Source organism: Centruroides sculpturatus, unplaced genomic scaffold, assembly GCF_000671375.1.
Source record: "Centruroides sculpturatus isolate CEXI.00-Female unplaced genomic scaffold, Cexi_2.0 scaffold1886, whole genome shotgun sequence".
In the NCBI taxonomy this organism is placed as follows: Eukaryota; Metazoa; Arthropoda; class Arachnida; order Scorpiones; family Buthidae; genus Centruroides; species Centruroides sculpturatus.
This window is the reverse complement of record NW_019385981.1, coordinates 26,374-52,297: the sequence shown is the minus strand read 5'-3', so window position 1 is coordinate 52,297 and position 25,924 is coordinate 26,374. Positions and strand designations below refer to the sequence as shown.

The window sequence follows — 25,924 nt, the reverse complement described above, 5'->3', positions numbered from 1 at the left end:
TCGCTTTGTTTATATTTTATTTATTATTTTAAAAAAATCTTCTAGTTTCACTCTACTGTGAAGTTAGAATCGCCATTTTGTTCTTCAATTTTACTATTTTGTTGTAAATATTTTGTACTTGTTCTATTTTAAAATACCTAGCATTTACTGTGTTGTTCTTTGTTCTGTTTTTAAAAGTAAAGTACTGTACGTTATAATATGAGTGTGCTTTTTTTTTTAACTGGTGAAACGAGAACAGACTAGTAACAAGGAGAAAGATACAGAAATCTTTCTCCTCTTGCACCATCCCTAAATAGGAGCAGTCAGTACCTATTTAGGGATGGTTCACGAACTATTATACCAAACAGTTAAACGTTAGTTTTCCTCCTTCCTACGCTTATTTTCAAACTGTTCTAAACTTTAGCTTATCCCCGAACTATTCTCGTCTTGTATGGAAAAAGGACGGGAAATTAATATAAATATTCTGTAAAGTAAAATTAGAAGGAAAAACCAAGATAAATATATTCGGAATCGATTAAAAATGAATAAATATTTTTAGATTTTAATAGAAAACATTTTAAAAATCAAAGTGATTGAAAATCTGTTTCTAGTTTTCCGTTAAACGAAAGTAGATACAGACACCCGGCATGACGTCTCTGTAAATAGTTTTCCTCTAGTTCATTCATCTTTAACCATCTATTGTCTGGAAAAAAGTTGTTCACGTTACCCGACGTAGTCGAAAATTTATTAACTCTTTCAACATCGCGTGTCTACTAGATTTTATATACATTACACTCCCCTTATGAAACCTAACGTGCTCTATTAATTGTATCCAAGTGAATGGTGTCACCTGACTTGAACGTATTTCACGGTCATGCGAAGACAATCGAATTTTCGAGCTCTTTTTTGTGCTATTCTTTTCAGAAACAGAAATGAAGAGGGAAAAGCATTAAATTGAATCCCCAACCGGCGCATTCCTCGGAGATCCGTGGTGGTTTCTTTCTTCTCCGAAGTAAGTCCACCTTCCCCGAAATCGATAATGGAAGGAGCCGAGTTGGGTGGGTGTGAAGACCCCAAACTGACGGGCCTAGGAGCCCACCCCCAATCCGCAGACTATCTGGAGCCAGTGGTTTAGTCCCTCCTCACCTCCAAAGATGTTTACTTATGGGGTGGTTACTCCACCCCTCGGGGTGTGATAATGTCGTGTGACGTAGAAGAGAGATAAGGAACCTCAAACTGCGAATTTTGGAAGACATCTGCCGAATAATCGGAGTTTCTAATAGATTGGTGGGTGGTGTCGAGACATCTATCTCGAGCCCGGGGTGCTCGAAATATCACCAAACATTTAGACCATCCAGAATTTTCTCAATATTTTTATTTTTAAGAAGCGAGGAACCAGGATGTCTTTAATAGCGTGTATTAATAATCAAAAGTGTAAGTAGTTGTGTCGTAATGCTCTAGATAATAACTGTTTAGTAGCCATTACTTGGTCAATTTATAACAAGGCGTAATTCCTGCCGGTAGGAAAAAGAACGTTGATCAAACAATTACTTCATCAGCCGCTCTGTGACATGAGTGTTGTCAAACTAACAGCGATTTATGATAGTCGACCCACGCTTATTATCCTCAATCGCCCCATTGGTTAGTTATCACGTGATCGTGATCTATTCTAAAACTGCGTCACGCTCCCGATTCACCAACAAGAAAACAACGTTACGATTCTCATCCCAGTCGTGGCAATATAAAGCGATTCGGTGAGCACGCCGTAGATAAGGAATAGGAGTGACTATCAGTAAATGGCACATAAAATATACGAGCCACTATTAAGGTAGGTCCACACAATACGAATTGCTACTGAATGCGAAGAAGAAAAGTCAAATGGCATCAATGACGCTAACGTCATTGCTCGTGCCACCAAGTGTAGCGTATATCGTCTTGTATGACGCCATCTCACTCAATTTTCGATCGCTTTCCACATTGCCAATCATTTACATTCAGCGTGAACTATTCTTTAGCGATGCATTCAGAAGATAAGAAAAATAGACAATACTTAGAGGCATTGGGATAAAAACTCTATTAGTGAATGGTACATAAAGCCCAAGAGGATTGTTGAGTTCTATAATTTCTGTAGAAACGATCGTTACTGAATAACACATAAGATGCAGGAGCGACTATTAATGGGTTGGAACAACTGCTAGTAAATAGTATAATGTAAGCGCAACTGTTCATGAATGATATATAGAGCACTATTTTGATAGAAGTGACTATTATTGCACGGTAGGCTTATAAAGCAATTTGATTGCCCCGTTTGAAAAAATCCACAGAAACCATGGTCTTTAAACATACTAGTGAAGGGAAAAAACTGGATACTGACGTCATCAGTAATTATACGTAAGTGCAACCTTCAGGCTAAGTGAGAATAGACCAACTTTCTCCTGACAACCTGTTGAAACGTTGAGATGGAGAATTGCCTGGAAGGAAGCAAAGAATGGTTTTAACTATCATTTTTCTCCCCTAAATCTAATTGTGAGATTTTAATGCTAAAAATACACCGTTTTATGGCGGAAAACTGTCTAAAGAATTACGAATTAAATTTGTGTAAATAAAGTACTGTATATGCAGGTTGAAGGACGAAGATGATTGATGGAACCATAACAAAAGAGGAGGGATGGTTCCTTCTAAAAACTGAATCGTATAAAGTAAGAGTTAAAAACTTTGAAGAAGAAAAACAGAAGCTAATACTTAAGAAGTTTTCTGTAGTAAAAATATCGGTGCGTATAAATCATAGCGAGCCGACTTTTAACTTTTTAAAACCAATTAAGAGTGACCATGCTCAAGACCATTTTTTAAAAATTTTCTAATGCGTGCGTTGCTATTCATCATCGTTTTTCTACACTCGATAACCGGTGGCGAACGTTAAGAGAAGCCTAATTAAAATTAATTAGAGCGAAAATTAGCAAAGTCTGGCCATCAAAAGCCGTTTAAGTACTGGAGGACATGGCATCGCGTGATTATTTCTAAAATTCCATTAAGTAGTCCATGATATGTAGAGAATCCACTCCTTTTATAATAAGGGAGTCCGATCGACCTCGGGCCAGTCATTTTCCCCCATAACTGTCCCACATTAGCCCTGGGCTAAGTTGAAACTATCACCGTTTCCATTGGTTAACAAGCTGTCGGAGGAATGATTGGTGAGAAGTTTCACTGGAAATTATTGACTGCAAACAAACACAGTTTTCTAAAGTGCAATTTTGTTGTTTGTGCAGATGACAGAAACTTAGCACCATCTATCCATCTCTTGTTCTTACAGTAGCTGATATTTAAGAACTGTAATGTTTCTTGCCAAGAATTTCCCATTTATAAGTTTAATTTACTTTAAGGCGTTAAGATGTTGACACAACTAATTATATTCACTCGAATATTGAAAGAAAAAATAATAATAATAAATAAATAAATAAAAAACAATATACACGTGTTGTTGTTTGAAAAGTCAACATCACCTTACTGAATGAAGTTATTAACATTTTTATCTCCAGGATATTTGAGGCTTTTCAGCAATTACTGTTTCTAAAAGAGCTTGTTTGATTAAGATATTTTTGTTCATCAATACAGGAGATGAAGGAATTACTTTGAGTATTGATATATATATACAAGCATAGGCAATGCGAAATTCATTAAATTCAGTGGCCAGTAAACAAATTAAAATTCTAATTAGGTATACAGTAATTTAGATTCGTTTGCAGCGGTTCGCTTTTTACAAATGTCACACGAAGCATGCCACCGTAAGGAGACTGAGACATACGAAAAAAAATAATTAAAAAAATGCTATTGTCTGTCCCGAGGTCTCGGGATTCTAGTTGTGAGGTTTAACCCTAATTTGTGAGGTCACTATTGGCGAAGGGAGGATCGGAACAAGGAAAGAGGACTGAATCTGGTCACGACACTCGACTTGCGACAGTGACGGATGATCAGTTTGGAGACAATAGACGTCTGGGGAGAAAGCGAGTGAAGAAGTTAAAAAAAAAAAAGAATTGAGTTGAACAATTTTTTTCTACCGCTTTAAACATCCATCACGTAACTAAAATATTTGTCCCATCCACCAATTAAGATTCCCAACCACTAAGAATGCCTTCTTAACGTTTTTGATCACGATACGCCAATTGTAATCGCTTGTAGTGAATGCTGCACGATATAAAGCGGTTCTTTCAGCCCCAGGATATCAAATACGATGTTTTTATGTTATATTCGTTTCTTTTTTTTATATACTCCAACGATATATTAAGTTATAAACCAATTAGCAATCGAGACTTAACAGAAATTCCCCGTGTTGCTTAACTGTAACCTGTGGGTGAGCTTCGTGGTTGAAAGAAAAACGTCATCTTTAAAAATTTTGGAGAGGTGCCAGAGCGGAGAATATATACAAACAGAAAATTGACCAATTACGACCTTTAGAAGGTTACTTTCATCATGAAAAGTTTTGTTTTGCATTTCCTATAACGTCAGCCCGGAATACGAAATGAGATTTTGCGTGTAGACATTCGGCATTTAGACATCATCAAAGAGCCTCATCCAATTGGCATTTTACCATAATAAATCATTCAAACGTCTAGAATTAAAGCTCTAACGAATATATAATTATTATTGATAAAGTAAACATTTCCATTTAACATGTAATCTAACAGAAATTCGTACCAAGGCCATTTATCATATTTCTTTTTTAATCCTAAAAAAAATCACTTCCTAGAATTATTAAATCTGAGAATAAACAAATTGATAAATTTTCCCAGAGATTTGCACCCTCTGGCCATGCGCCAAAAGGGATTTACCTTGGTTAAAGTGGACATCTGCCTTTGCTACACGTGTTAGGAAAACTGCAAAATAAATATTTACGTTGCAACATCGTGTATTTTGAGACTCAAACTATTATTCCCTATAATAATAATAAACGCTTTATTTCTACAGCAATAAGAAATTACGGATGGACATTCGACTTACAAGAGTACATATTTCACATATTTTTCTCCTTATTTCGATTGTTTGTTTGTCCTCAGATGAGTCTCCTCAGTAGACATTGACAGATGCGCTGGTTGATGGATTGACCGTGTTTATGTTGGCCCCCGCTATCGTGCATACGTATCACTTCTACGTGTTTCCTCAAAAGCAGATAAAGCGGATAGCACGAATTACGTTTTTGTGTTACTGACGTAACGCTGATAGTAGCATTACTTCTCATCATTCGGGTATCTTTAAATGCTCTGTTTCTGAATTTTTTATAAGTAACTAGATACCATTTTTGCTAATATTAAGAGAGAAAAAAAAACAAAAGCATTTATCTGATTTAAAAACCGGTGTTCTTTCTGTGCACTTTTCCAGATGACAACGCTGGTCAGTCACCACCAAGCTAAGGTCTGAAAAGGGTCAAATATTACCCTTTCCTCCATGTTTTAAACTCTTATTTATTCATGTAATGTAATCTATGTAGGCACAAATTTTCATACGACCCAGAGATGAACTGTCGTAAATCAACTAAGTATGACTACAGAGTTGACATTCTTGACACTGGTGAATGACTCTTAAAATATGAAAAGAAACAATAAAAAACAGTATTTTTGTTTGAATTTCGAATTTAATTAAATTGAAAAGAAATGGGAATTCGGTTTGTTTGTACAGAAATGAGTTTTATTCGCGTGTTTGTACGGCTATTTACTTAGATTGTATTTTGCATACAAACACAAATTTTTCAAAAAAAGGAAAAATAAATAAAGAGATCGAAACATCTTTTCACGCATGCTAAATATAGATGAATATACGACATATATAGGCTATATGTGTATATATATATATAACTGACAATTTTGGGTTCAACAAAAGACCTTTCAGTTATCGAATTTGTACATACGAGATCGTATTTTATCCATAAGAAATGGTGCATTACCTCATCTCATTCTTCTCTCGGATATATAACAGCTTTTGAGGGAACACTTTTCCATCTGTAACAATTGTTTCTTATTCTCTAGCTTGTCAGATTGTGACAAGACAAACAAACAGTACGACAACACAATCACCTGTTCCAACAAGTCTTGACAATCTGAATGGCAGCACCTAACAAAAACTTCCAATCGAAATTCCACAAAAGCTTCCTGTCCTTTCAACAACCCGTTTAAAAGAGACCTATAATATTCTTGGCAGAGGTCTCTAGAAGAGAGAGACATGGCACAGCCTGTTTAACTCCCACATGTACATTGGGTACTTTTCTTTCCTGGGCTGCATACCAGGGGCGTGGTGCTCCCCGCTGCAGATTGATGGAGTGGACGAGGACCGGAGAGGTTATATTTCATCGCTGTTATGCACCGAATCTTCTTTTGCAAATGCAGCCACAGTGTAAAGTGATGCGATGCCTTCCTATCTACTGTAGTTTGCCTTTCTTAAGTTGTCTCGTATTCATCCAAACGTGCAATTAATTTTAATTTCTTGGAGATTTTTGCGATTTTGTACTTATTAAACGTTTAATTACGGTCCGCATGTTATAATTATGGGTAATCAGTGCAAAGAGCAAAAAGATCTATTAATTTGTCCATCAAGATGCATGCGTTACTGAACATTTACTATCTTCCTTTTATAGTTACTTTTTCCTTCTTTAATCTAGCATCTTGTTACTTTTAATGATGACATTTTTCAACTGTTTAATTGCTAACATTTTTTAAAACCATTTTATAATATTTTCTTTCTTGATATAAATTTCATTTTTTAAAAAATCCAGTCGAATTTATTTTTCTTCAAATTATTAAAAAAAATATTCAACGTAATTGACATTGAATTTAAACTTTAAATGTATTTTTTTTTAGCACTTTTTGTACGTTAAGTATAATTTTTCCGAAAGAAAAGTGTAAAGAAAAGATGCGTGTTCCATCGTTGATGAATGAAGAAGATAAAGTATATGCTACTTGCTTATATTTAGACAAAGGAAAGATCAAAATGCTATAATTTTCTCTCTCGTTTTCTTATTTATTTTGTTGTTTTATAAAGAAAAGATGCAAAATATAACAACATACATATATTGTTTATTTATCTTTCATGAAAGAAAGATGCTTGAATATAATTGACTAACTCTTTACTGCTTATCTGGAACATCGTAACTTAATAGTATTCTCTTTATATAACACACTATAGAAGAAGGAAGCGAATAATTCACAATTTAATAGCTTTAGTTTACAAAAAAAAAAATTATTTAAAATTTTTACAATTTAACTAGAAAATAGCAGCTTTGAGTTAAGAAAGTAAAGCTTTAAAATTCTAAAAATAATTACATTTTGCTTTTCATCCTATAAATCTATTACAGGATTAGAGATTAATTTAAAAAATATTCTGAATTTCTACAGAAAAAAAAGGGAAAGAAATGAAAGCTATAGAATTATTTATGTATAACAAGTTAAAAAATATTTATAAAGAAAATTTTTTTTAATGAAATCTATTCTCAGAATATAATAAATTATGTAAAAATAAAATTAATAAATGTTCATTAATTGGGGTCTGAGTCGATACCGATCAGAGTGGAACCTAGAGATACAGGAATTGATTCACTTAATGATTACATTACACTCCGAACAGACTGGGGAGATGCATAGGTAATTGGTATAAATATGATTTTAAAATACAGCTAGAACTATAAAATGTAGATAAACGGGACGAATTTTCTCTTTGTTAACTTAATATACATAAAATAACGGCATTATGTTTCTTTTTAAAAATTAAGCGCGATAATGAATCCATTATAAAATATTAAGATAGAAGCTTTCGTGATAATTACTGATATAATTTACTTATTAAATAAGTTATATTGCGAGTTGGCTTATTAGAATACAATTGAATAAGGGTCATTTGTTACGAGGCCTTTTCTAGGGTACAATTAAACGGGCCTTTATTAGACTAGTTTGGATCTAACTTAAGTACGACGGGTTATTATCTCTAGAGGCCCTTTCCTTTGAACTCGTACGATAAATCCTGAATAGAGAAGAGCCAAATGGACATTAACTGTTATTTAGTGCTTAAGAGTGTTCGCTTATACTTGAACTTAACACTAGCACAAAAAGTACAATTAACTCCTTGTCAAAAAATAGAAGAAAAAAAAACAAATGTACTTTTTCTTTCTCATTCATTTCCATCTTTTTTTTCTTCTATCAGTAATAAAAAAAAGGCGCTAATGCAACTGTTCGTGTCAGCCGTCCGTATGTCTTGAGAGGGTTTTTAAAACATATTTTACTGAAGATTTTTCACATTTAAATCATTTCCAGTTTATAAAAGTTTTATTCCTAAAATTCGAAGATGTAATATGAAAATAAGTTGGAAATTTCGTAATTTTTGAATAAAAACAAAATGAAAATATAAATTTATATGATAATCTTGAAATAGAATACCACGCAATAAGGATATAACAAGAATTTATGCACTTTGCCATCCAATTTGCACCTTACCAACGAGTTCGCGACCTCTAATAAAACCTGTCAAACTGTTTATAACTAATAAATTATATCGTTTCATTATTATTTTTCGAAATTAAAAGAATCGAGTCAAAGGTGGCAAAGCGCAATTTCGTTCTAGACATCTACCACACACACACACAACACGCGTTAATGTTGATAAAAGTCAACCATGTGCACGTAAGTTTGTTGGAGTGTTTGTCGAAACGTCTAGGTCTATAGTTCAATAAGTCAGTAACCTTTCACCGTCTCGCTATTAACTACTTCTAAATGAACTGAATGCTTGTAAAGGGATTTGCTAGAAAATATTTGTCGTATCGTATGTCTTTCTACTCTTACAAAATCTTAGTCTCACTCTTATATTTTCATTTCTGTGAATTTTAAAACAGAAAGTTAGTGGGACAGTAGATTGAGACACGTAACTAGATCCATGTCGACCGCTTAGTAACTTATATCAAAAGAGAATTGGACCGAAACGCATTTTAATAGAGGCATGAAATTTTATGATAATAATAAAATTTAGTAGGCCTTTTGGGTAATTAGCATTTATTTTTTTATTTTATAACGCTTGTTTGCCTTTTAGTATAAGAATTTTGTTTTTATAATTTACTTTTTGTGTATTTCTCTACAGAAAAAAAAAATGTTTTTGAGGCTAATTATCTTTTCAAATTTGAATTAGCCAATACGGTGTTATTCTGTAATATACGTAATAATTGAAATTGACGTTAAAATGTTTCAAACGAAGCGATTGGTTTGGAATTTAAAACCAATAATTCGATTTTAAAACTGATTTTAAACCAATAATTCGATTTTAAAACCAATAAATCGATTTTAAAACTGATAAAATAATTAAGCGATGCTCTCTAAATAAAATTAATCAGCAAGAAGCATTTATATATTTTAAAATAATGCGAATTAAACTATTATTATTAGTGATAAGGCAGACTGTACAACTTAAAAATCATCTCCGTTAGTAATCTAGCAGAAAAATGAGCACTTGCAGCAAACTGATTTCTATTAAAAACTTTAGAAGAGAAAGTTTATTGTTGAAAAGTCTCTATTTAAGCCCGAAGTAGTTTCCAATCTTGCGAAAAGTTTGTATCGGCTTGCAATTATGTAACAAGAACTCTTTGTCTCATCATTGGAAAACTTTCCATTAGCACAACTTTCTATGATGTATAGACATCCGACTCTCCAACGAACTTAACAGGCAAGGCGAGAAGTTATCCGTGCATACTTATTACGTACAGGTAGAACAGTCAGTCACGTATCAGATTACAGGTTCCTCCGTAGTAATTTATGGAATAGCTGTCCTCTTGACGTTAGTAATTTATAACTATCTCACTCCTAAAACTGGAAACGTGTGATGAAAATCGTCATCTTCCTCTTGACACGTGACTTTTCTAAACGTGACACTTTACTTCTACTGCCGACGTATAAATTTTAATTGGTCACTGCCAGATTTTTACCAGACCAACGTCCAAATTTTACAACTCTCGCTGAAATTAAATTCGGATATATGCCATCGTACTAATTATTCGAGGTTCCAAGATTAATCGGGTCACGTGACGGAAGCACAGTAGCTCGGCATCGTTCTAGAAACTCGTCACTCAGTAGACACGCTAAGCTGACAGTTGTGCCACGACATCACCTGGCATTATTTTTTTTTTCCTTCTTGCGCTCTTGTACCACGTGAAGAGACAGCTGGATTCCGTCCTTTAATGTGCAGTGTATGGGGGTAGTAAATGAAGGGGAGCAACCTCTCTCTCTCTCTCTCTACTAGACATCGCTTAGTCAGCGAGTTTAAAGTTCGTGAAACCGTTAGACTTGAAAAGTGAGTGTGGTCAGGCAAATGATTTCTATTTAATGTGTTCCACATTACGGAAGTTAGTTAACGTTAAAGCTGACGTCAGTTTGAAGGAATAAACATCTTAAAAGTTGTTAGTCAGTCAACTTTGCTAGTTAAATTTCAACGCTTTCGTGAGCTCACCCAGGGCTTGAACTCTCTACGAGCACTTCTTAATCGCATTTAAACATGTTACGCAATTTAAAAAATCGCTTTAATTACAATTAATGCCAATTTTAAGCATTACTTAAGTAGAGTCAATGAACGATTTTTTTCCCTTATTGCCGTTTGTAGAAGTCATAATTTGTGTCTTTTGTAATGCTAGAAGGAATGTTTTACCCCTTTTTTTTAAAAAAATTCAACATAGAGGGAAGTCTGCTGACACAATGAACTCGATATCAGGCTAAAAAACGGGAAAAACGAAAAAGGGGGGACGTAGACGACTAAAATAAACGTACTAGATTGGTCGACGACTGTATAGGTCACGCATCATATGCAAGTACCCGGCACTGGGGGGTTCGTGTTTCTCGTTGCAGCTGTGCTGCGGGCAAGATATGAATGGATGGCACTGTCGTGGTACGTGGAAACATGCCAGCTCTGCCAAGAAACCATTCAGAGGCGTTTTCAACACCCGGGTACCAAATCTGAGGATGGAGGGAAAGCAGGCGAAACGACCCATTACAGTCTCCATTTATTTTGGTGGTTTTCACTATCTTCTCTATCTACGAATTAATTTCTGTTCTTTAAAGCATTACGATCTTTAAAAAAAAAGGACAAAAAAATACACGAGATATATAAATTTAACTACGTAATTTTTTTTTCAAGTAGGGATGAAGCACTGCCGTCGATAGCGTATGTGATGTAGCTCGTTGTATACGTATCGAATATCTAGTTTATAGAAACAACGGATCGTTTTTCAATTTCTCGACATTTACGGTCTAATTATTTTTCGTTTAACATTTCGATCAATTGATGCGCTCTGTTTTAAAATGTTTAAAATCGCCAAAACTCGGAAAAATGTTCGAATCTACGAAGCCGAGACAAGATGTGATAATTCAGTGAAAAAGCAAAATAATGTTTCAGGTGACAAAATGTCCGCGTGTTATTTCCTAATAGGCTGAAGTGACTCACCTCATTAGCATATTGACAAAGTGGGTGTTGACGCTTCATTATTGGATGAATTTCTTTCATGCTATTGGTGCTTCGATTAATCTTTATTCAGCTACTCCATTGGATATACATCACTCACTTCTTTATTCATTTTTATTCAATTGGCCGATTTCCATTCGGATAAGACCCCTTAAGCAAAAGAGGAAGAAGAGTTCGAAACCACCAGAATTTTTTTTTCCTTTTCTATTTTTTCTCATTGTCTCAATAAAGAGGTCACAAAGAGTAATGTATCTAAATTCTTTACAAACAATGAACGTTCTCATCTATGAATCCTAAGCATCCCGGAGTGGTAAACAAATTGGAGAAGGGATGCACCGTTCTAAATCGAAAACTCAATAGACAATTGCATCACAATACTGAAATTTGTTACAAGATTTTTATAATTTTGTAAGATTTTCGTAATGTTTTATTTACTATAAACCGGTTAGTTACGCTTATAAATAAATAAATAAATATATTCGTTTGGATAAACGAGTACCTTGTGTTTGTCTAGATGACCTTGATGGCGGAAAAAGCTGAGTTAGTATATATAAAAAAAAAAAAAGTGAAAGTGGTTACAGATGTAGCAGGACTGGCTTGCTTCCAAGACTTGACGATAGAGGTCGTTAAACGAAAGAGAGCGGAGTATTCGCTAAAGTCACTAACACTCGTTGGTGACAGCGAAACTTACTCCTCATTAGCAAACCTTTTTTCGGGGGGGTGGAATCCTCGTTAACTTTACATTTTGCCTATTTTAAATTTCACTCTCGGTTTAAATGAACTGTATCCTCGTTTGGCATGAAAGTCATTTAAATGGGAAGTTTTACTAGAGTGCAACTACTCGTTGTCGAATTATTTTTTCTTTCACGATTCCAGTAAACTTAACTAACTAGTGTCTTAATAACGACGACTTATCGTTCCATTGTCATGATAAATCGCCGATAGAACATGCTCAAACGCCCACATAGATCGGAAAATATAGATAAATAGTTCAGAAAGCGGAACGGTGGCAGACTGACGCCTCTCCCGTGGTACCAGCAGATTTTGCAGACAAATGGTCTTACCTCTAGACCACCTCTGAAGCTACCAGAAAAGCAAACAAAGACTAATTCCACGGCGCAAGTGGATACATTTCTCAGAATTGGTGATGGAAAGATAAAAGCCCGTCCACGTTTGATCGTTTTATTTTTATCTTGCTGGAATGGAGTTATATTTTTGCTAACGCCAAGAATTTCTAATGTCTGTAACGTAATACTATTATAGTAATTAATCTGCCTTTCACTAAGTGGTTTGATTTATGATTAGACGAAAAGAAAGGATTAACTGTGCTAATCTCCAGGATTTAAAAGGAACCAAAACCGTATTAAATATGATTTTAAAAAATTGCAACTATAATAGTATCGGTGAATTTATCGAGATTGTAGACTTTTAATCTGAGAGAAAATAATTAAAGGTTTTTAAAGTTAAACCAACTCATACGAAAATAAATTAGGAAAATTACATGATTTTTTTCCCCTAAAGGTAATATGAAAAACATTTTCCTGTTTTTTATGTTAGCACGCCGAGATGCCGATAGAGTATCGAGTTCATCAGACCATTACACATTAAGCGATCTTGCTAGTTGGGGCTATCCAGGGGTAAACAATCCCTATCACTTAACCATCCAATCAGGTGAGATATTCGCCTGTTAGTCACACTTGCCTCACTGTCCAGGATCATGACGTGGAAAATTGGACGCATATGCTTCATCTTGCGGGCATGGTTGCCCTGGACTCGTGCCCCCTGCCCCTTTTCGAGGGGGTATAGGGGCTGGCGAGTCACGGCTCACTGGCCTTCTGACGTCTATAATAGAGTAGTGGCGGTGACCACACACACTTTAGTAAGAAGGATGCCTGTTGCTCGGGGACTCCGATGGTAATTAGGTTGGGTCATTTAGGCGTTAGTCGTGAATTCTTCTTAACGCTGGACCAGTGAAAGAAGACACTAAACAGCAGTGGAAAGCAACAACATCCTGTTTTTCTCTGGAAGGGTTTTTCTCTGCTACCATAATTACATTTGATATTTCCGTTATTGATATTGCTGTGTTTCTTGTTTTCGGCACTGATGCTTTGCTTAGATATTTCTAGTTCTAGTAGGAGGAGTTGTTCTTTAATGACATACGAACAAAAAAGATGGAGGAGGATTGGTGGAATCCGATGAAGCGAGCGAACTAGTCGCCGTGCGTGATGCTTGCAACCAAATAGTAGCAGAGACGCTATTACTGTATGTCAAAGACCCTCTTTGTAATGTCTAGTCTGTTAGAATTCATACGTTCTCACGAAAAGTCCTTTCCGGGCCCCTTAGGTCTCTCGATGGATGCGATTGCTTCGATTCGTCGAAATGTCGGAACACATGCATCCGACTGTCTTCCTGGAATTGGGAAGATGCTACTGCTGTATAATATAAAAGAAATCTTATCCTTTTTTACATTAATAACGCAGCAAGGATTTATAGAAGCAAAACATATCACTGGAAAATCTTAATAGCCAACTACATCAAAAATTTCACACCGGCAGCAATTGTACTCCGCACGAATGGCCATTTTAGACTTTAACAGAGTATAAAGCCACGACCGCGTTAACTATCTTCTAATTTATCATTATATTTAAATATAAATGGATATTAAAATTATAGCTTAGTGATTTGATAAGAATACGTAAGTAGTAATATTTGTGACAAGGTATTTAATCATATGATGTGCTTGAAGCCGAGAAAGATTTCATCCATGACTTATGCAGCAATGCAACTTAACTCATTCTCTCTTTCTTCCTGTCACGTAATACCTAGAGGGTAAATATTTGAAAATGTAACTGTAGGAGAGAGAGGAAAAAGTAACAGTCGTACTATTGTGATCGAATTTGAACTTACCAGATGATCCTGAAACGTGGCTGAAATGACAGATAAACGTTTCGTTAAACATGAAAGAACTATCGATATCATTTAGAGCAACTGTAATACGTACGACGGAAGTATTTTTAAACCTAGGCTTATTATATATTTTTATTCATCTCTTAAAGGAAATATAAAGATTTATACCGTTAACGGCTAAATTCTCCAGTCGATAAACTATCGAAACCAGTGAGATGTTACGCATTTTATGGTTGTGTGGAGGGAAAAAGTCGTTCAAAGCAAAACAACCCAGTTAATAAAACGAATAATGTTTCTTCGAACAGTGAGTCGATTGTGGTAGATTCTTTGTTTGCGTGAGGCGGAGAGGTTTGGCGTGTCTGACTCGGACATGTCATGTTGTAAAATGTAGTACACTGTGTGTGGCTAATTGTTTCTGTCTGTCAAGACTCTTCCTGTCTAAATTGTAGGTTGTCCGGCATCACGGTAGTTTCCCTATAGAAACACCATTTTTCGGCGACACCGATAATTGGAGTTTGCAGTGTCATTACTTTGTCGTTTTGTTTTTTTTCCATATTTTTGTGTACCTCCACGACTATGTAAATTTTTACTGCTAATGTTATCTCATGTTTATAATAAATTTCGTAAGAGATGGAACTTTCTGAAAAGTGCCTAAATTCTCTTGGAATGTAAATTTATTGCTAATCCTTACAATACCTGTACATTCTTTAGCGTTTTAGAGAAAACAAAACTTCCATTTCGAATTAAGTAGTTAACTAATAGCTGTCGAGTTATGAATAGCGTTGCTTTAAAGAGAATTTATGACACATTTAACCTACGTAGAGAGACTCCCGTTTAAGAACCACTTCAGTTCGTGACTTCTCCAGTTCGAAAATGTGGCAGTGAAAGACTTTTTTATCGTTTGAAAGATGCTATTAATCCATAGCAACAAGTAGATTTATTGCAGTATACTGTAAAAAGCATCTTCCCTTCTTTCCTCTTCACAAGCTGCTATTGAAAACAAGATCACTTTTTTACACAACTCTCCCATTATTTCTCCATATATATTTATTATTAATGCAGCATCTGTGAATACATAAGTCAATATCTATTATAGATTTATACTTTGTTTGATAACAACATTCAATTTTGCTCAAAAACAAACAAAATGGATTTAGATAGGCTTATCTTTATAAATTAACATAAATTGTGCATTTATAATAAATTAGTAAGTAACTTGTAAAAAATATAAATATCTTACATATTGCAACTGAAAGGAACCATAGGAAAACATGAGAACTGAGATGTTAGATCCTTTCATTATAATCTATTCAGGCACTTCTCATTATTTTGATTATTATTTAAAATCCTATACAATTAAAGAAGGAACTTGTCAGGCTTGTTGTAAATGTCTATTGTGTGTTCATGCACATAGCTACTTTTATTCTTTCTGCTCTTTAATAACCATTCTCTTATCTGATTGTCTCATCTATCTTGTTTGTATGAATAGCATTAAATTGAATTTGTAAAATCTTTCATCCTTCTTCTTCTTTTTTTAAAAAATAATTTTTATTATTTATTGGTAGCATATTTTGGAATGATACTATTAGATATGACAGGGTTAATTATTATACATTTCAAATTTTGGTATTTTCATGTTACCACAGAAATTGTATTATTATAAATTTGAATTTTTCTAAATATAAATAGCAATTTAGTTAGTTTGAAATTTTATTTTAGTTTATATGAAATATCAGTATGTTAGTAGCAACAAATATTAATAAAAAAATATATATAATTTTATTTCTTATTAAAATCATAATTGTAGGACCTTATACTAATCTCTTATTAAAATAAATAAATTTAAATTAGAATTTTTCTTTCATAATTTGACATAATTTATTCATAATGTAAATTTATTAAACTGACATAGATAATATAAAGAATCATACTTCCACTATTCAAAAGATTTTTATATGAAGGCAAAGATATAAAAGTAATATAAATTATTATCTATATAAGAATGAAGAATAGTATTGCAAATGCTCATATAAAAGAATAGAATCAATAAAAAAAAAGGAATTTTGTAAATGCTACAAAAGTGTATTGCTTTGTGAAAATACTTTCACCTCTCCAGTTTTGAATTTTATGGTTGTGTAAGAATTGCCATTTACCTGGCTTTTACCTACAATTAGCCTTTTACATGTAAGAGTTTCTATCATTTACCATCACTTAGAGTAGTGTAGTGAGTATGTAATGTCCTGTCACTGGGCTTTAGAAAAAAAGAATTGTGCACTCTTTCCCCATCAATTCTGAGATGCAGACAAAAGCAAGCAGAACTACCTCTTCTATTGAAAGTGGGTAATGAAGTGCACACTTGCATTGGACCAGAACCAATTTTCGTATTTTTCATGGCGAATGCACGAGGGAGAAAAACAGTAGTAAATAGAATAGATGTGAGGGTTGTGCGCTAACATCTGTTCTTAGCAAATCACAGTTCTTTTGTGGTAAAAATACAACCTGCACTTTCGGTGTTGTTCATACTATAATGTTGCTTTTTGGATGCTGTAATCTCCCACTTACTGATTCATTTTATCAGTACTTTTCAACTAGAAGCAGCTTTACCACACGTAATGCCATTTGGTATATTCGGCTTTCTCTTCTTTGTCCTAATCCAGGTGAGACCCGGGAGTCTTGTGGAAAAGCAAGCTCTAATTATCATTGCATGATGAACCATCTAATTTGAAATGTCACTCTTAAGAGGGTGGGAATTGACAGCGGGGATATTTGTCAGAATCACGGGATATTGCGCTTGCGTATTACGAAGAGGCGGTGAGATCAAAGTGAGTTGTCTGCTGCTTCTCAATCAGCGAACTTTGCTGTTGATGTAGTGTGCAAATAACATTTTTGCTTCAGCTGCATTCTACCCCCCTCTGATGGGATGTATGTAGTGGTTGGTACAAAAATGAGTTTATTCTCTGAAACCAGATGGACTCTTCCATTCAAGAGTAAAGATCTTCCATCTGTATCTGATTACACTCGTGACTCATCCATCTTGTTAATTTACTGATGGAGCTAGAGGCTATTATCATGGAGTTCTTGGATGGGATGTTTTCATTAGTAACAGTACTTGCATGCACTTTGAATTTTAATCTATGTATTCAATACAAAGATAGAAAGCAAAAGAATTAACTCACTCATTGTCAGACCTACAGAAATTCACAATATTATGCATTTAACATTTGTTGTCATCCATTTCAGATAGTTTTGCATATAATGTAATTCATACATTATCATAATGTTCATTCTTGGAGTACATTTTATGACTATTAATTTGTAATTGTGTCTTCTCTAAAAATGGAAAATATGAAGTTCAAAGAAGGTCGAACATTAAATGTCATCTATGTAATAAAACTTTCAAAAATTAATAAGCGAATTCTTCATTTTCAAAATGAAATTCAAACATTTAAAAAATGTTTTTTGATTAAATTAAGAAAGATTAATCAAATGTACGTCTTGACGGTCACACATTTCACATGACCAATAACTTATTTATAATATGATCAACATGAAGTTTGGAAAATCTTGTTATATGAAAATATCATAAATTGATTTTATAGTGTATTTCACAAACAAAATTAAATATACTGTAAATTTATTTACTATGTTGTTCACTTATTACATATATTTAGATATCTTTTGAATAATTTAACATAAATTTCTTTTACTTTTTTTTAATGCTAATATTGATCAACAAATTAATTTTTCGTAACTTAATGTACTTAATCTTATTTTGCTGCTTTAACTTTAATATTAATCATTAAATTAATGTTGTTTATTCAGTTAATGAATGTTAATTTCAAATAAATTACAAATACTCAGCTGATTAAACAAGATTATTATGTATATATAATAGTAAAATTTGAAGAAAATAAATTTATTTTATTTTTGTATACTGCTGAGTATTCTCTTAAAACAATATATTACAGACAGATATAATAAATTTTACTAATTTGAGAATCATTTTTCATTGATTTTGATAAATGCATTAAATAAACTTTTATTTAATTTGTAAAATTTTTTTATAGACAAATAAGGTGAACATGATACCACCAACACATTCCGGTTCGCCGTTACCCTTTGTGATGTATAATAGTGAAGCATTTGCCCAACCTCCTCCAGCACACATGGGCATTCCACCTGTTCATATTGATCCCAAGACAGGTATGTCACATTTTGATAGGAATACAATTATACTTGTATGTTACTTGCTAATATCTGTCTGTTACTGTGCTCTACCAGTTAGGTACGATTGTCATAAAAGGAGATCTATCAATGGATGGTATTTTCATTGTCATACTACAGAAGAAATTGGAGTTAACTGCAAGAATTTATTACCTAAGGTGTGATAGTTACAAAATTGCTATGTCAAAAAGCTGTTCAAAACTTAATTAAATAGTTAAAACGTTTAATGTTAAAATTCTCTATTTTAATGAAACCACTAATATTGATTTCCCTTTCTTTCCTTACAAAATATTTTATTCTGTTGACACTGCATGGTCATTATTAAATTCTAGAAGACAAGACAAGAAAAATCATTATTAATTTAGAAAGCATTTCTGTTTGCATTATATTTTGATATATGATGCTGAAAAATAAACTCCCAAACAAAAGTTATTAAGAATATTAAATTATACTTTATTTCAGCAAAATTTTAAATATCTGAATTTATATATTAATGAAATGTTTATCTATACATGGAAGCAATTGATTTTGGTAAAATGTTTTAATGATTTTGAAGAGATATTCATTTAAAAATAGCACAGTAAATTATAATATATACCACTAATTTACTATGTCAAATATGCCATTATTATTATTATATGTTAAAAATTAATGTATTGATTAAAGTAAATAATATAATAATCAATTAAAGTAAGTAATATAAAAGTTAATTTTTTCTTATGAAAGAGTGATTATGATTAATATTTATTAATATATTGTAATTGAAATTTCATTACTCATTTATGTAAAAATCACAAAGTAATAAAATATTTTACTTAAAAATTTATAAAATAACAAAATTCTGAAAACAACACTATAAAGATCAATTTTTTCATTGCCAATTAATTAATTTTATATAGTATTTAAAACATGATTAATTAATTGAATTTTAAAAATAATTAATCTATCAAACATCCAATTTGCTTTTGGATATCATTTAATTGTGTTAACTAAACAAATATCTTCTTTCTTCTTGAAAAAATAGAAATAGACAAATACAATTAAACTAAATAATCATCTCATTAATGAGAATCAAAATTTAGTAGAAGTCATTACTTATGCAAATTCTAGCCAAGGAAACTTATTGATTTATGATGTGTTCTGTTAGTAGCATTGTCTATCTCAGTTAAAATTACTTAATTTTTAAATTAAATTGTGAAGAAGCCATTCTGAGCAATTTATCATAATATATAAAACCAAATCTATGTATCTAAACTGTGCATCTATACCAGTACCTACATATATACAAAATTTGTTATATTGCTGTTAGAATTTTAAAGTTTTTTTCCCATTTAAAATATAATTTTTAAATCAGAAAATTTTTGTTGAAGAGAAAAAAAAAAAAGCATAGATAATTAGCCTTAAGAATATTATATATCAATCAATTTCAGCAGAATTTAAATTATGAAATCAATGAAAATGACTATAACAACATATTTCTTCAAATTCGTAATTTTATTATTTTGAATAGACAAAAATTAGTAATAAAATGAAAACAAAAAAGTTGACATAGTCTTGCACTATCATATAAAATACATTAAATATACTGTCGTTTAATATTTTTCTATTTGATATAAAATAGATTGTATGACACAAAAATTAAGTCAGTCTACTAAGTTTATTTTAATGAAAAAAATACCATCCCAAAATTCACAATTTCTAAATTAATAAAAATATTCACTTTTAACATTTATTTTTATTTGTCATTTCTAGTGTTTGTATATTATAAATTGATTAAAATTATATCTGTCAGATGAAATATGACAAATTTAATTGAACATGACTTTGTACTTATATGTAAGGAGTTGATGTTGACATTTTATAATAATTAACTTTTTATTTTAAATTACATTTTTTTTTTTAGAATTAATTCATAATTTATAAAAAGCATTGTCTATATATTAAATGAAATTTTGTCAATCATAAATTAATTTGTTTAAAAGGAATATCAATGTTAATTGATATTTTATAAAAAAAAAAAAAGTGAAAGTGGTTACAGATGTAGCAGGACTGGCTTGCTTCCAAGACTTGACGATAGAGGTCGTTAAACGAAAGAGAGCGGNGCTGATGCCTTAATCTTCTCGGATACGGATTTAATTAACAATTTTATCATTGGCTGGCTAGTGGAGGGGGGGTAAAAGTGCCAGCCTGTCGTTTTAGGTATGCCAAGTTCGAATCTGGGCATTCATAAACCCCTATAAATTTTTCGGGGGTTGTCCCGGATATATCGGATCCGATTGTGTGCCTGGCATCATAGACGTGGGCCTAAAATAAGGCCAATAGAACAGACTTCAAACGATTTTAAAAAAAGTGTTTTAAAATTTATACTAAACGTGTTTAATGAGTTTTGTGGTTAATAAGAAAACATAATACGAGGAACAAAGTGCGCAAATAAGGAAAAGTACATTTAGATATTAAATGAAATTTTGTCAACCATAAATTAATTTGTTTAAAAGGAATATCAATGTTAATTGATATTTACATTCAATTTATACAACAATATGTTTCTGATGTGAATTTTAAAATCCTGCTTTAGATATAAACATACGCCTGTGTCAAATTTTTATATTGAGAATTTGAAATGAGTTTAAAAGAATTGAAATTTATTATTGCTATAAATTAATCTAACTTAATTTAAGGTTATTCTAAGGAAGATTTATAAGGATCCATTTTTAATCTTATGGTACTTGAGCACATAGTGACATGGGTCACACAGTGGCATTATAGTATTTGTTGAGATTTGGTGAAACCTTTCATTGGTCAGTTTTCTAATACACAGTCAGTCAAGATTTCTTATAGAATCATAATGAACAGATTTTATTGGACACAAATGAAAAGCAATTATGTATTAAAAAGGTATAATAAAATATATATGAGCAAACAACATAGATCACATATTTTATCATCTCAAGGAGACAAGCCAAATAGTGATTAACGATTAGATTTTGAAGGACATGCCCTTGCTTTAAGACAGTAATATACAGTACTATAGTAATTTGTCCCATTAGAGAGCATTCAGAATATATGGAGCAAATATATTCAATCTTTTTGGCTATGCCTCCTACTATATTTCTGAGAAGTGAAAGCAATGTGACTGGTTATTTACCAGTCACATTGCTTTCACTTCTCAGAAATACATCAATGGCACTTCTCAGACTGTCAAGAAAGGAGTTGGGGATTTTTTCTCAGGTCCAGAAGGAAAAGGGTCCATAATGGTTCATATCTCCCTGTAAAATTAATATTATTTTTACTAACAGAAAATAAAATCTTTAAGACTGCTGTAAACATTTTACATATTTCATTTGTTCAAAAAACAGATGTATGGAGCCTAGGTATAATGGACTCCTTTAGCTAAGCTCTTGATACCGATGCTAAATATACTGTATTTACTGATTGTTCAATAGAACAATAAAACTGAATAGAATGGAAACCAATATGTAAGTACTGTTAAAAATTCATTATTTTACATTTCCAAGTGTATTATAAGTTATGTAGAATTCCTAAGACGTGAAAAAGTGAAGAGAATTTAATACTATTAACAACCCTTTCAGTGATCCTATTACTTCAAATAATGGAGCAATTCAGATAAGAGCATGATGCAGCGATTCCAGGAGTACTTTCTTAAGAAGACTTGACTGTGTGTTGATACAACTTATTTTTGCATGTAAAAATCACAAAGTAATAAAATATTTTACTTAAAAATTTATAAAATAACAAAATTCTGAAAACAACACTATAAAGATCAATTTTTTCATTGCCAATTAATTAATTTTATATAGTATTTAAAACATGATTAATTAATTGAATTTTAAAAATAATTAATCTATCAAACATCCAATTTGCTTTTGGATATCATTTAATTGTGTTAACTAAACAAATATCTTCTTTCTTCTTGAAAAAATAGAAATAGACAAATACAATTAAACTAAATAATCATCTCATTAATGAGAATCAAAATTTAGTAGAAGTCATTACTTATGCAAATTCTAGCCAAGGAAACTTATTGATTTATGATGTGTTCTGTTAGTAGCATTGTCTATCTCAGTTAAAATTACTTAATTTTTAAATGAAATTGTGAAGAAGCCATTCTGAGCAATTTATCATAATATATAAAAGCNAGAATTTAATACCATTAACAACCCTTTCAGTGATCCTATTACTTCAAATAATGGAGCAATTCAGATAAGAGCATGATGCAGCGATTCCAGGAGTACTTTCTTAAGAAGACTTGACTGTGTGTTGATACAACTTATTTTTGCATGTAAAAATCACAAAGATTACATGACAAATACTGTAATAATTTACTATAAATGAATGAAACTGATATTCAAAATAATCACAAAATATAGAATTATTATAAATGGAAATAATTTTAATATATTTTTAAAAATATGAAGAACATTTTTTTTTATTGGTGATGTTTTTCAAGATTTGGGTGGAGATGATATGGTTGCTCCACCTGCACCATATACAACACTACAATACGTTTATAGATATACATGATGAAATCATATATGAAACATTTGGTTATGTTTATTGGGCTCACCCCTAAAACATCATTAAAATGCATTGTCATCTGATTTAGAAGGGTGAATCTTTGAGGACATTCCAATTTTAATTAGAAATGGATAAAATTTGAGGACATGTTTTAGGATAAAATTAAATAAGAAATCATAATTGTACACCTTACACTCAATGCAAATTGATAAGACTAATATAATATGTTGGCAACAGGTTTGTAAGTCTAAATGGTACTGAAGATTCCTTGGTTTAGAAGCATAGCAAACTCTAAAATGAACTTCTAATATGAGATTTGATTCACAATTGTTTGAAACTTTGGCTAACTTTTTCTTCATCTTGTTAATCAATCCCTGAGTTGATTTTGTATGCCATCCATTAGCATAGACTGGTCCTTCATGATAAGCACAAAATTGTTCAATTGATTAGAGGTGGAATATGTTTTTAGAGTTGTTTTTCTTTGAACACAATTCAATCAACTTTGCTTGATTCTGATAGGTATAGTGAGTAGTGACCAGATTAGACCCAATACATTCATTCTTTGAGTAGCACTTTTGGATATAGGGACCATCCCTTGCACTCAATGCATTCAAGTTATGTAAGTGTCTCAGTTTATGGCTTTTTTTAAATACATGAAAAATGACTGTAATGATCCTTTTGGTCCAACTGTAAGACTGCCAGACTAATAACTTTTTCTTAATTTTTTTCTTGTGGTGCAATCTTTCTTGTCATCAGATATTTCCCTTCTTCATAATGTTATAGAATAAGGAAACTAGAAAGGATAGTAACTCTTGTTGCCCATGATTACATGAAGTATGAAAAGGTTGCCAAAGGAACAGAAGCTGATGGAATGCATGGGAGCTGAGGCCCAAGAAGCTGCAGATCATAATGATCTTAGCGCACTATGTCATATTGTCTGACAGCTGACTGACACTTGAGGCCACTCTAATGTCCCAATCAAGGACAAAAATGGCAAAATCCTCATTGGCAAAGGTGAACAAGATGCTCAATGGGTCAAAAACTTTAGATAAACTTTAGATAGCCAAATCTGATGATGACATGTGCCATTGGTGACCCATCAGAACAGATTGATGCAAACCTAGATTTGATTGCAGGTGCCAAGATTACCAGTGCAATGAAAGTTGCTAGCATAGACCAGATCATACTTAAATTGTTGAACATGGTGGCCAACATTGTGTATGTGCTCTGACTGGGTTGTTGGACAAATACTAGCAACAAAGAACTGTTCTGATAATTGGGTAAAAGATATCCTTATTAGACTGCCAAAGAAGGGTAGGACAGCCTTGAATGAGTGCAACAATTGGAGGGGAATCACCCTGCTTTAAGTGCCAGAAAAATTATTTTGCATCATCCTGATGCAATGACTTTGTAACAAAGTGAATTTGATGCTATGTAGAAAGAAAGCTGGGTTCTGTTGCAGTTATCTTTGCCAAGGAGATCTTAACCCTGCACAACAATGCAAAGAATTTTGCTGACTGCTGTTCTATACAGTATTTCATTCATTTTTGAAAAGCCTTTGATAATGTACATTTTGATTCACTGTAGGCCGTAGTGAAATATTATGATATTTCAATCATTACATTGACATCTTTAAGAGCCTATACCAGGTTGGCAAACCTAATGGCACATGTGCCCATAATGACACTTAAGGACAAATCATCTGGCAAGCAATGTATCATCTGTCTTTTTCAAGCATCCTTTTGGTTTATCACCTGATCATCCTTTTTTCAATCAGTTTTTTTACATTTATTCTAATTAAAGCATATACATTTAATTTACTTAAATATCATTATTCAAAGTCTAAAACTTCGGCATGCAGACACAAAAATGTTTGCTATCCCTGGCCTATACTATAATTCTTGCTACTGCATTCAAATAAATGACAGGATGATGAACTTCTTCAGCATAACAACTGGATTAGGCAAGATAAATCTTGTTAACATTTCTGTTCTTGTTGGAGATCAACCTTGATTTTGATATGCCATGGATTAAAGATACATGGCTAACTGATTTGTAATGCTGATGACATTGCACTAGTTGCTGAGCGAAGTGATGCCCTCCATTTTATTACTACTAAATTGAGAAAGGAGGCAGCAAAAGTTGGACTACCTATCAGTAGTGAAAAGATAAAATCCTTTGGTTGAGCACACTGTTTCCATGCTGGCCATATTCATTTGAGACTGACAGATTGAACAGGTGGACTGTTTTGCATATCTTGGCAGCATTGAATCAAACAATGGCAGTATTGAAGCAGAATAAATTATCAACTTGGTCAGGGCTCATATTTCAGAGACTTTAGCCAATCTGGATATCAACAAGTACTGAAACTGCAATTTTACAAAACTGCTGTGTTCAAAACTATTATTACACTCATGAAGTGTGGAAAATGTGTTCCACCATTGCTGTTTACAGTGAATTCTCAAAATTAGCTACCTTGACTAGCCCACAATTGAAGAAGTCCAACAGAGTGACAGAAAGCATCTGGAAGACATTGTGATGGAATTTAGACTGCATTTCATTTAGCATGTCCTTTGCCTGCCAAATCGCCAACACCCAAAAATGGCAATGCAACAGATGCTGCCTGGTGGGAAATGCAAAGTGGACTGACCCAACATGATGTGGCGAAATACATTCCAGGAAGATCTCAAGATACTGGGAATAGATGAAGTCATAGTCAATAACATCTAGAAAGCTTGTTGTCCAATGTGCCCAGATTCACAATCAATGATAAGAGAGGAAAAGGAACATCTCTGATGTCTTTGAG

At 32.6% G+C, this 25,924-nt stretch overlaps 1 protein-coding gene across 1 annotated transcript in view; it reads left to right on the top strand.

Moving 5' to 3' along the window:
- LOC111612922 (transcription factor 7-like 2) overlaps positions 1-25,924 on the top strand; it is a 75,566-nt gene that overhangs the window by 29,497 nt on the left and 20,145 nt on the right. Inside the window, exons 4-5 of the mRNA XM_023354212.1 lie at positions 18,426-18,561; positions 18,640-18,742. Coding sequence (XP_023209980.1) covers positions 18,426-18,561; positions 18,640-18,742 — 239 coding nt within the window. The remainder of the gene's footprint in view (positions 1-18,425; positions 18,562-18,639; positions 18,743-25,924) is intronic.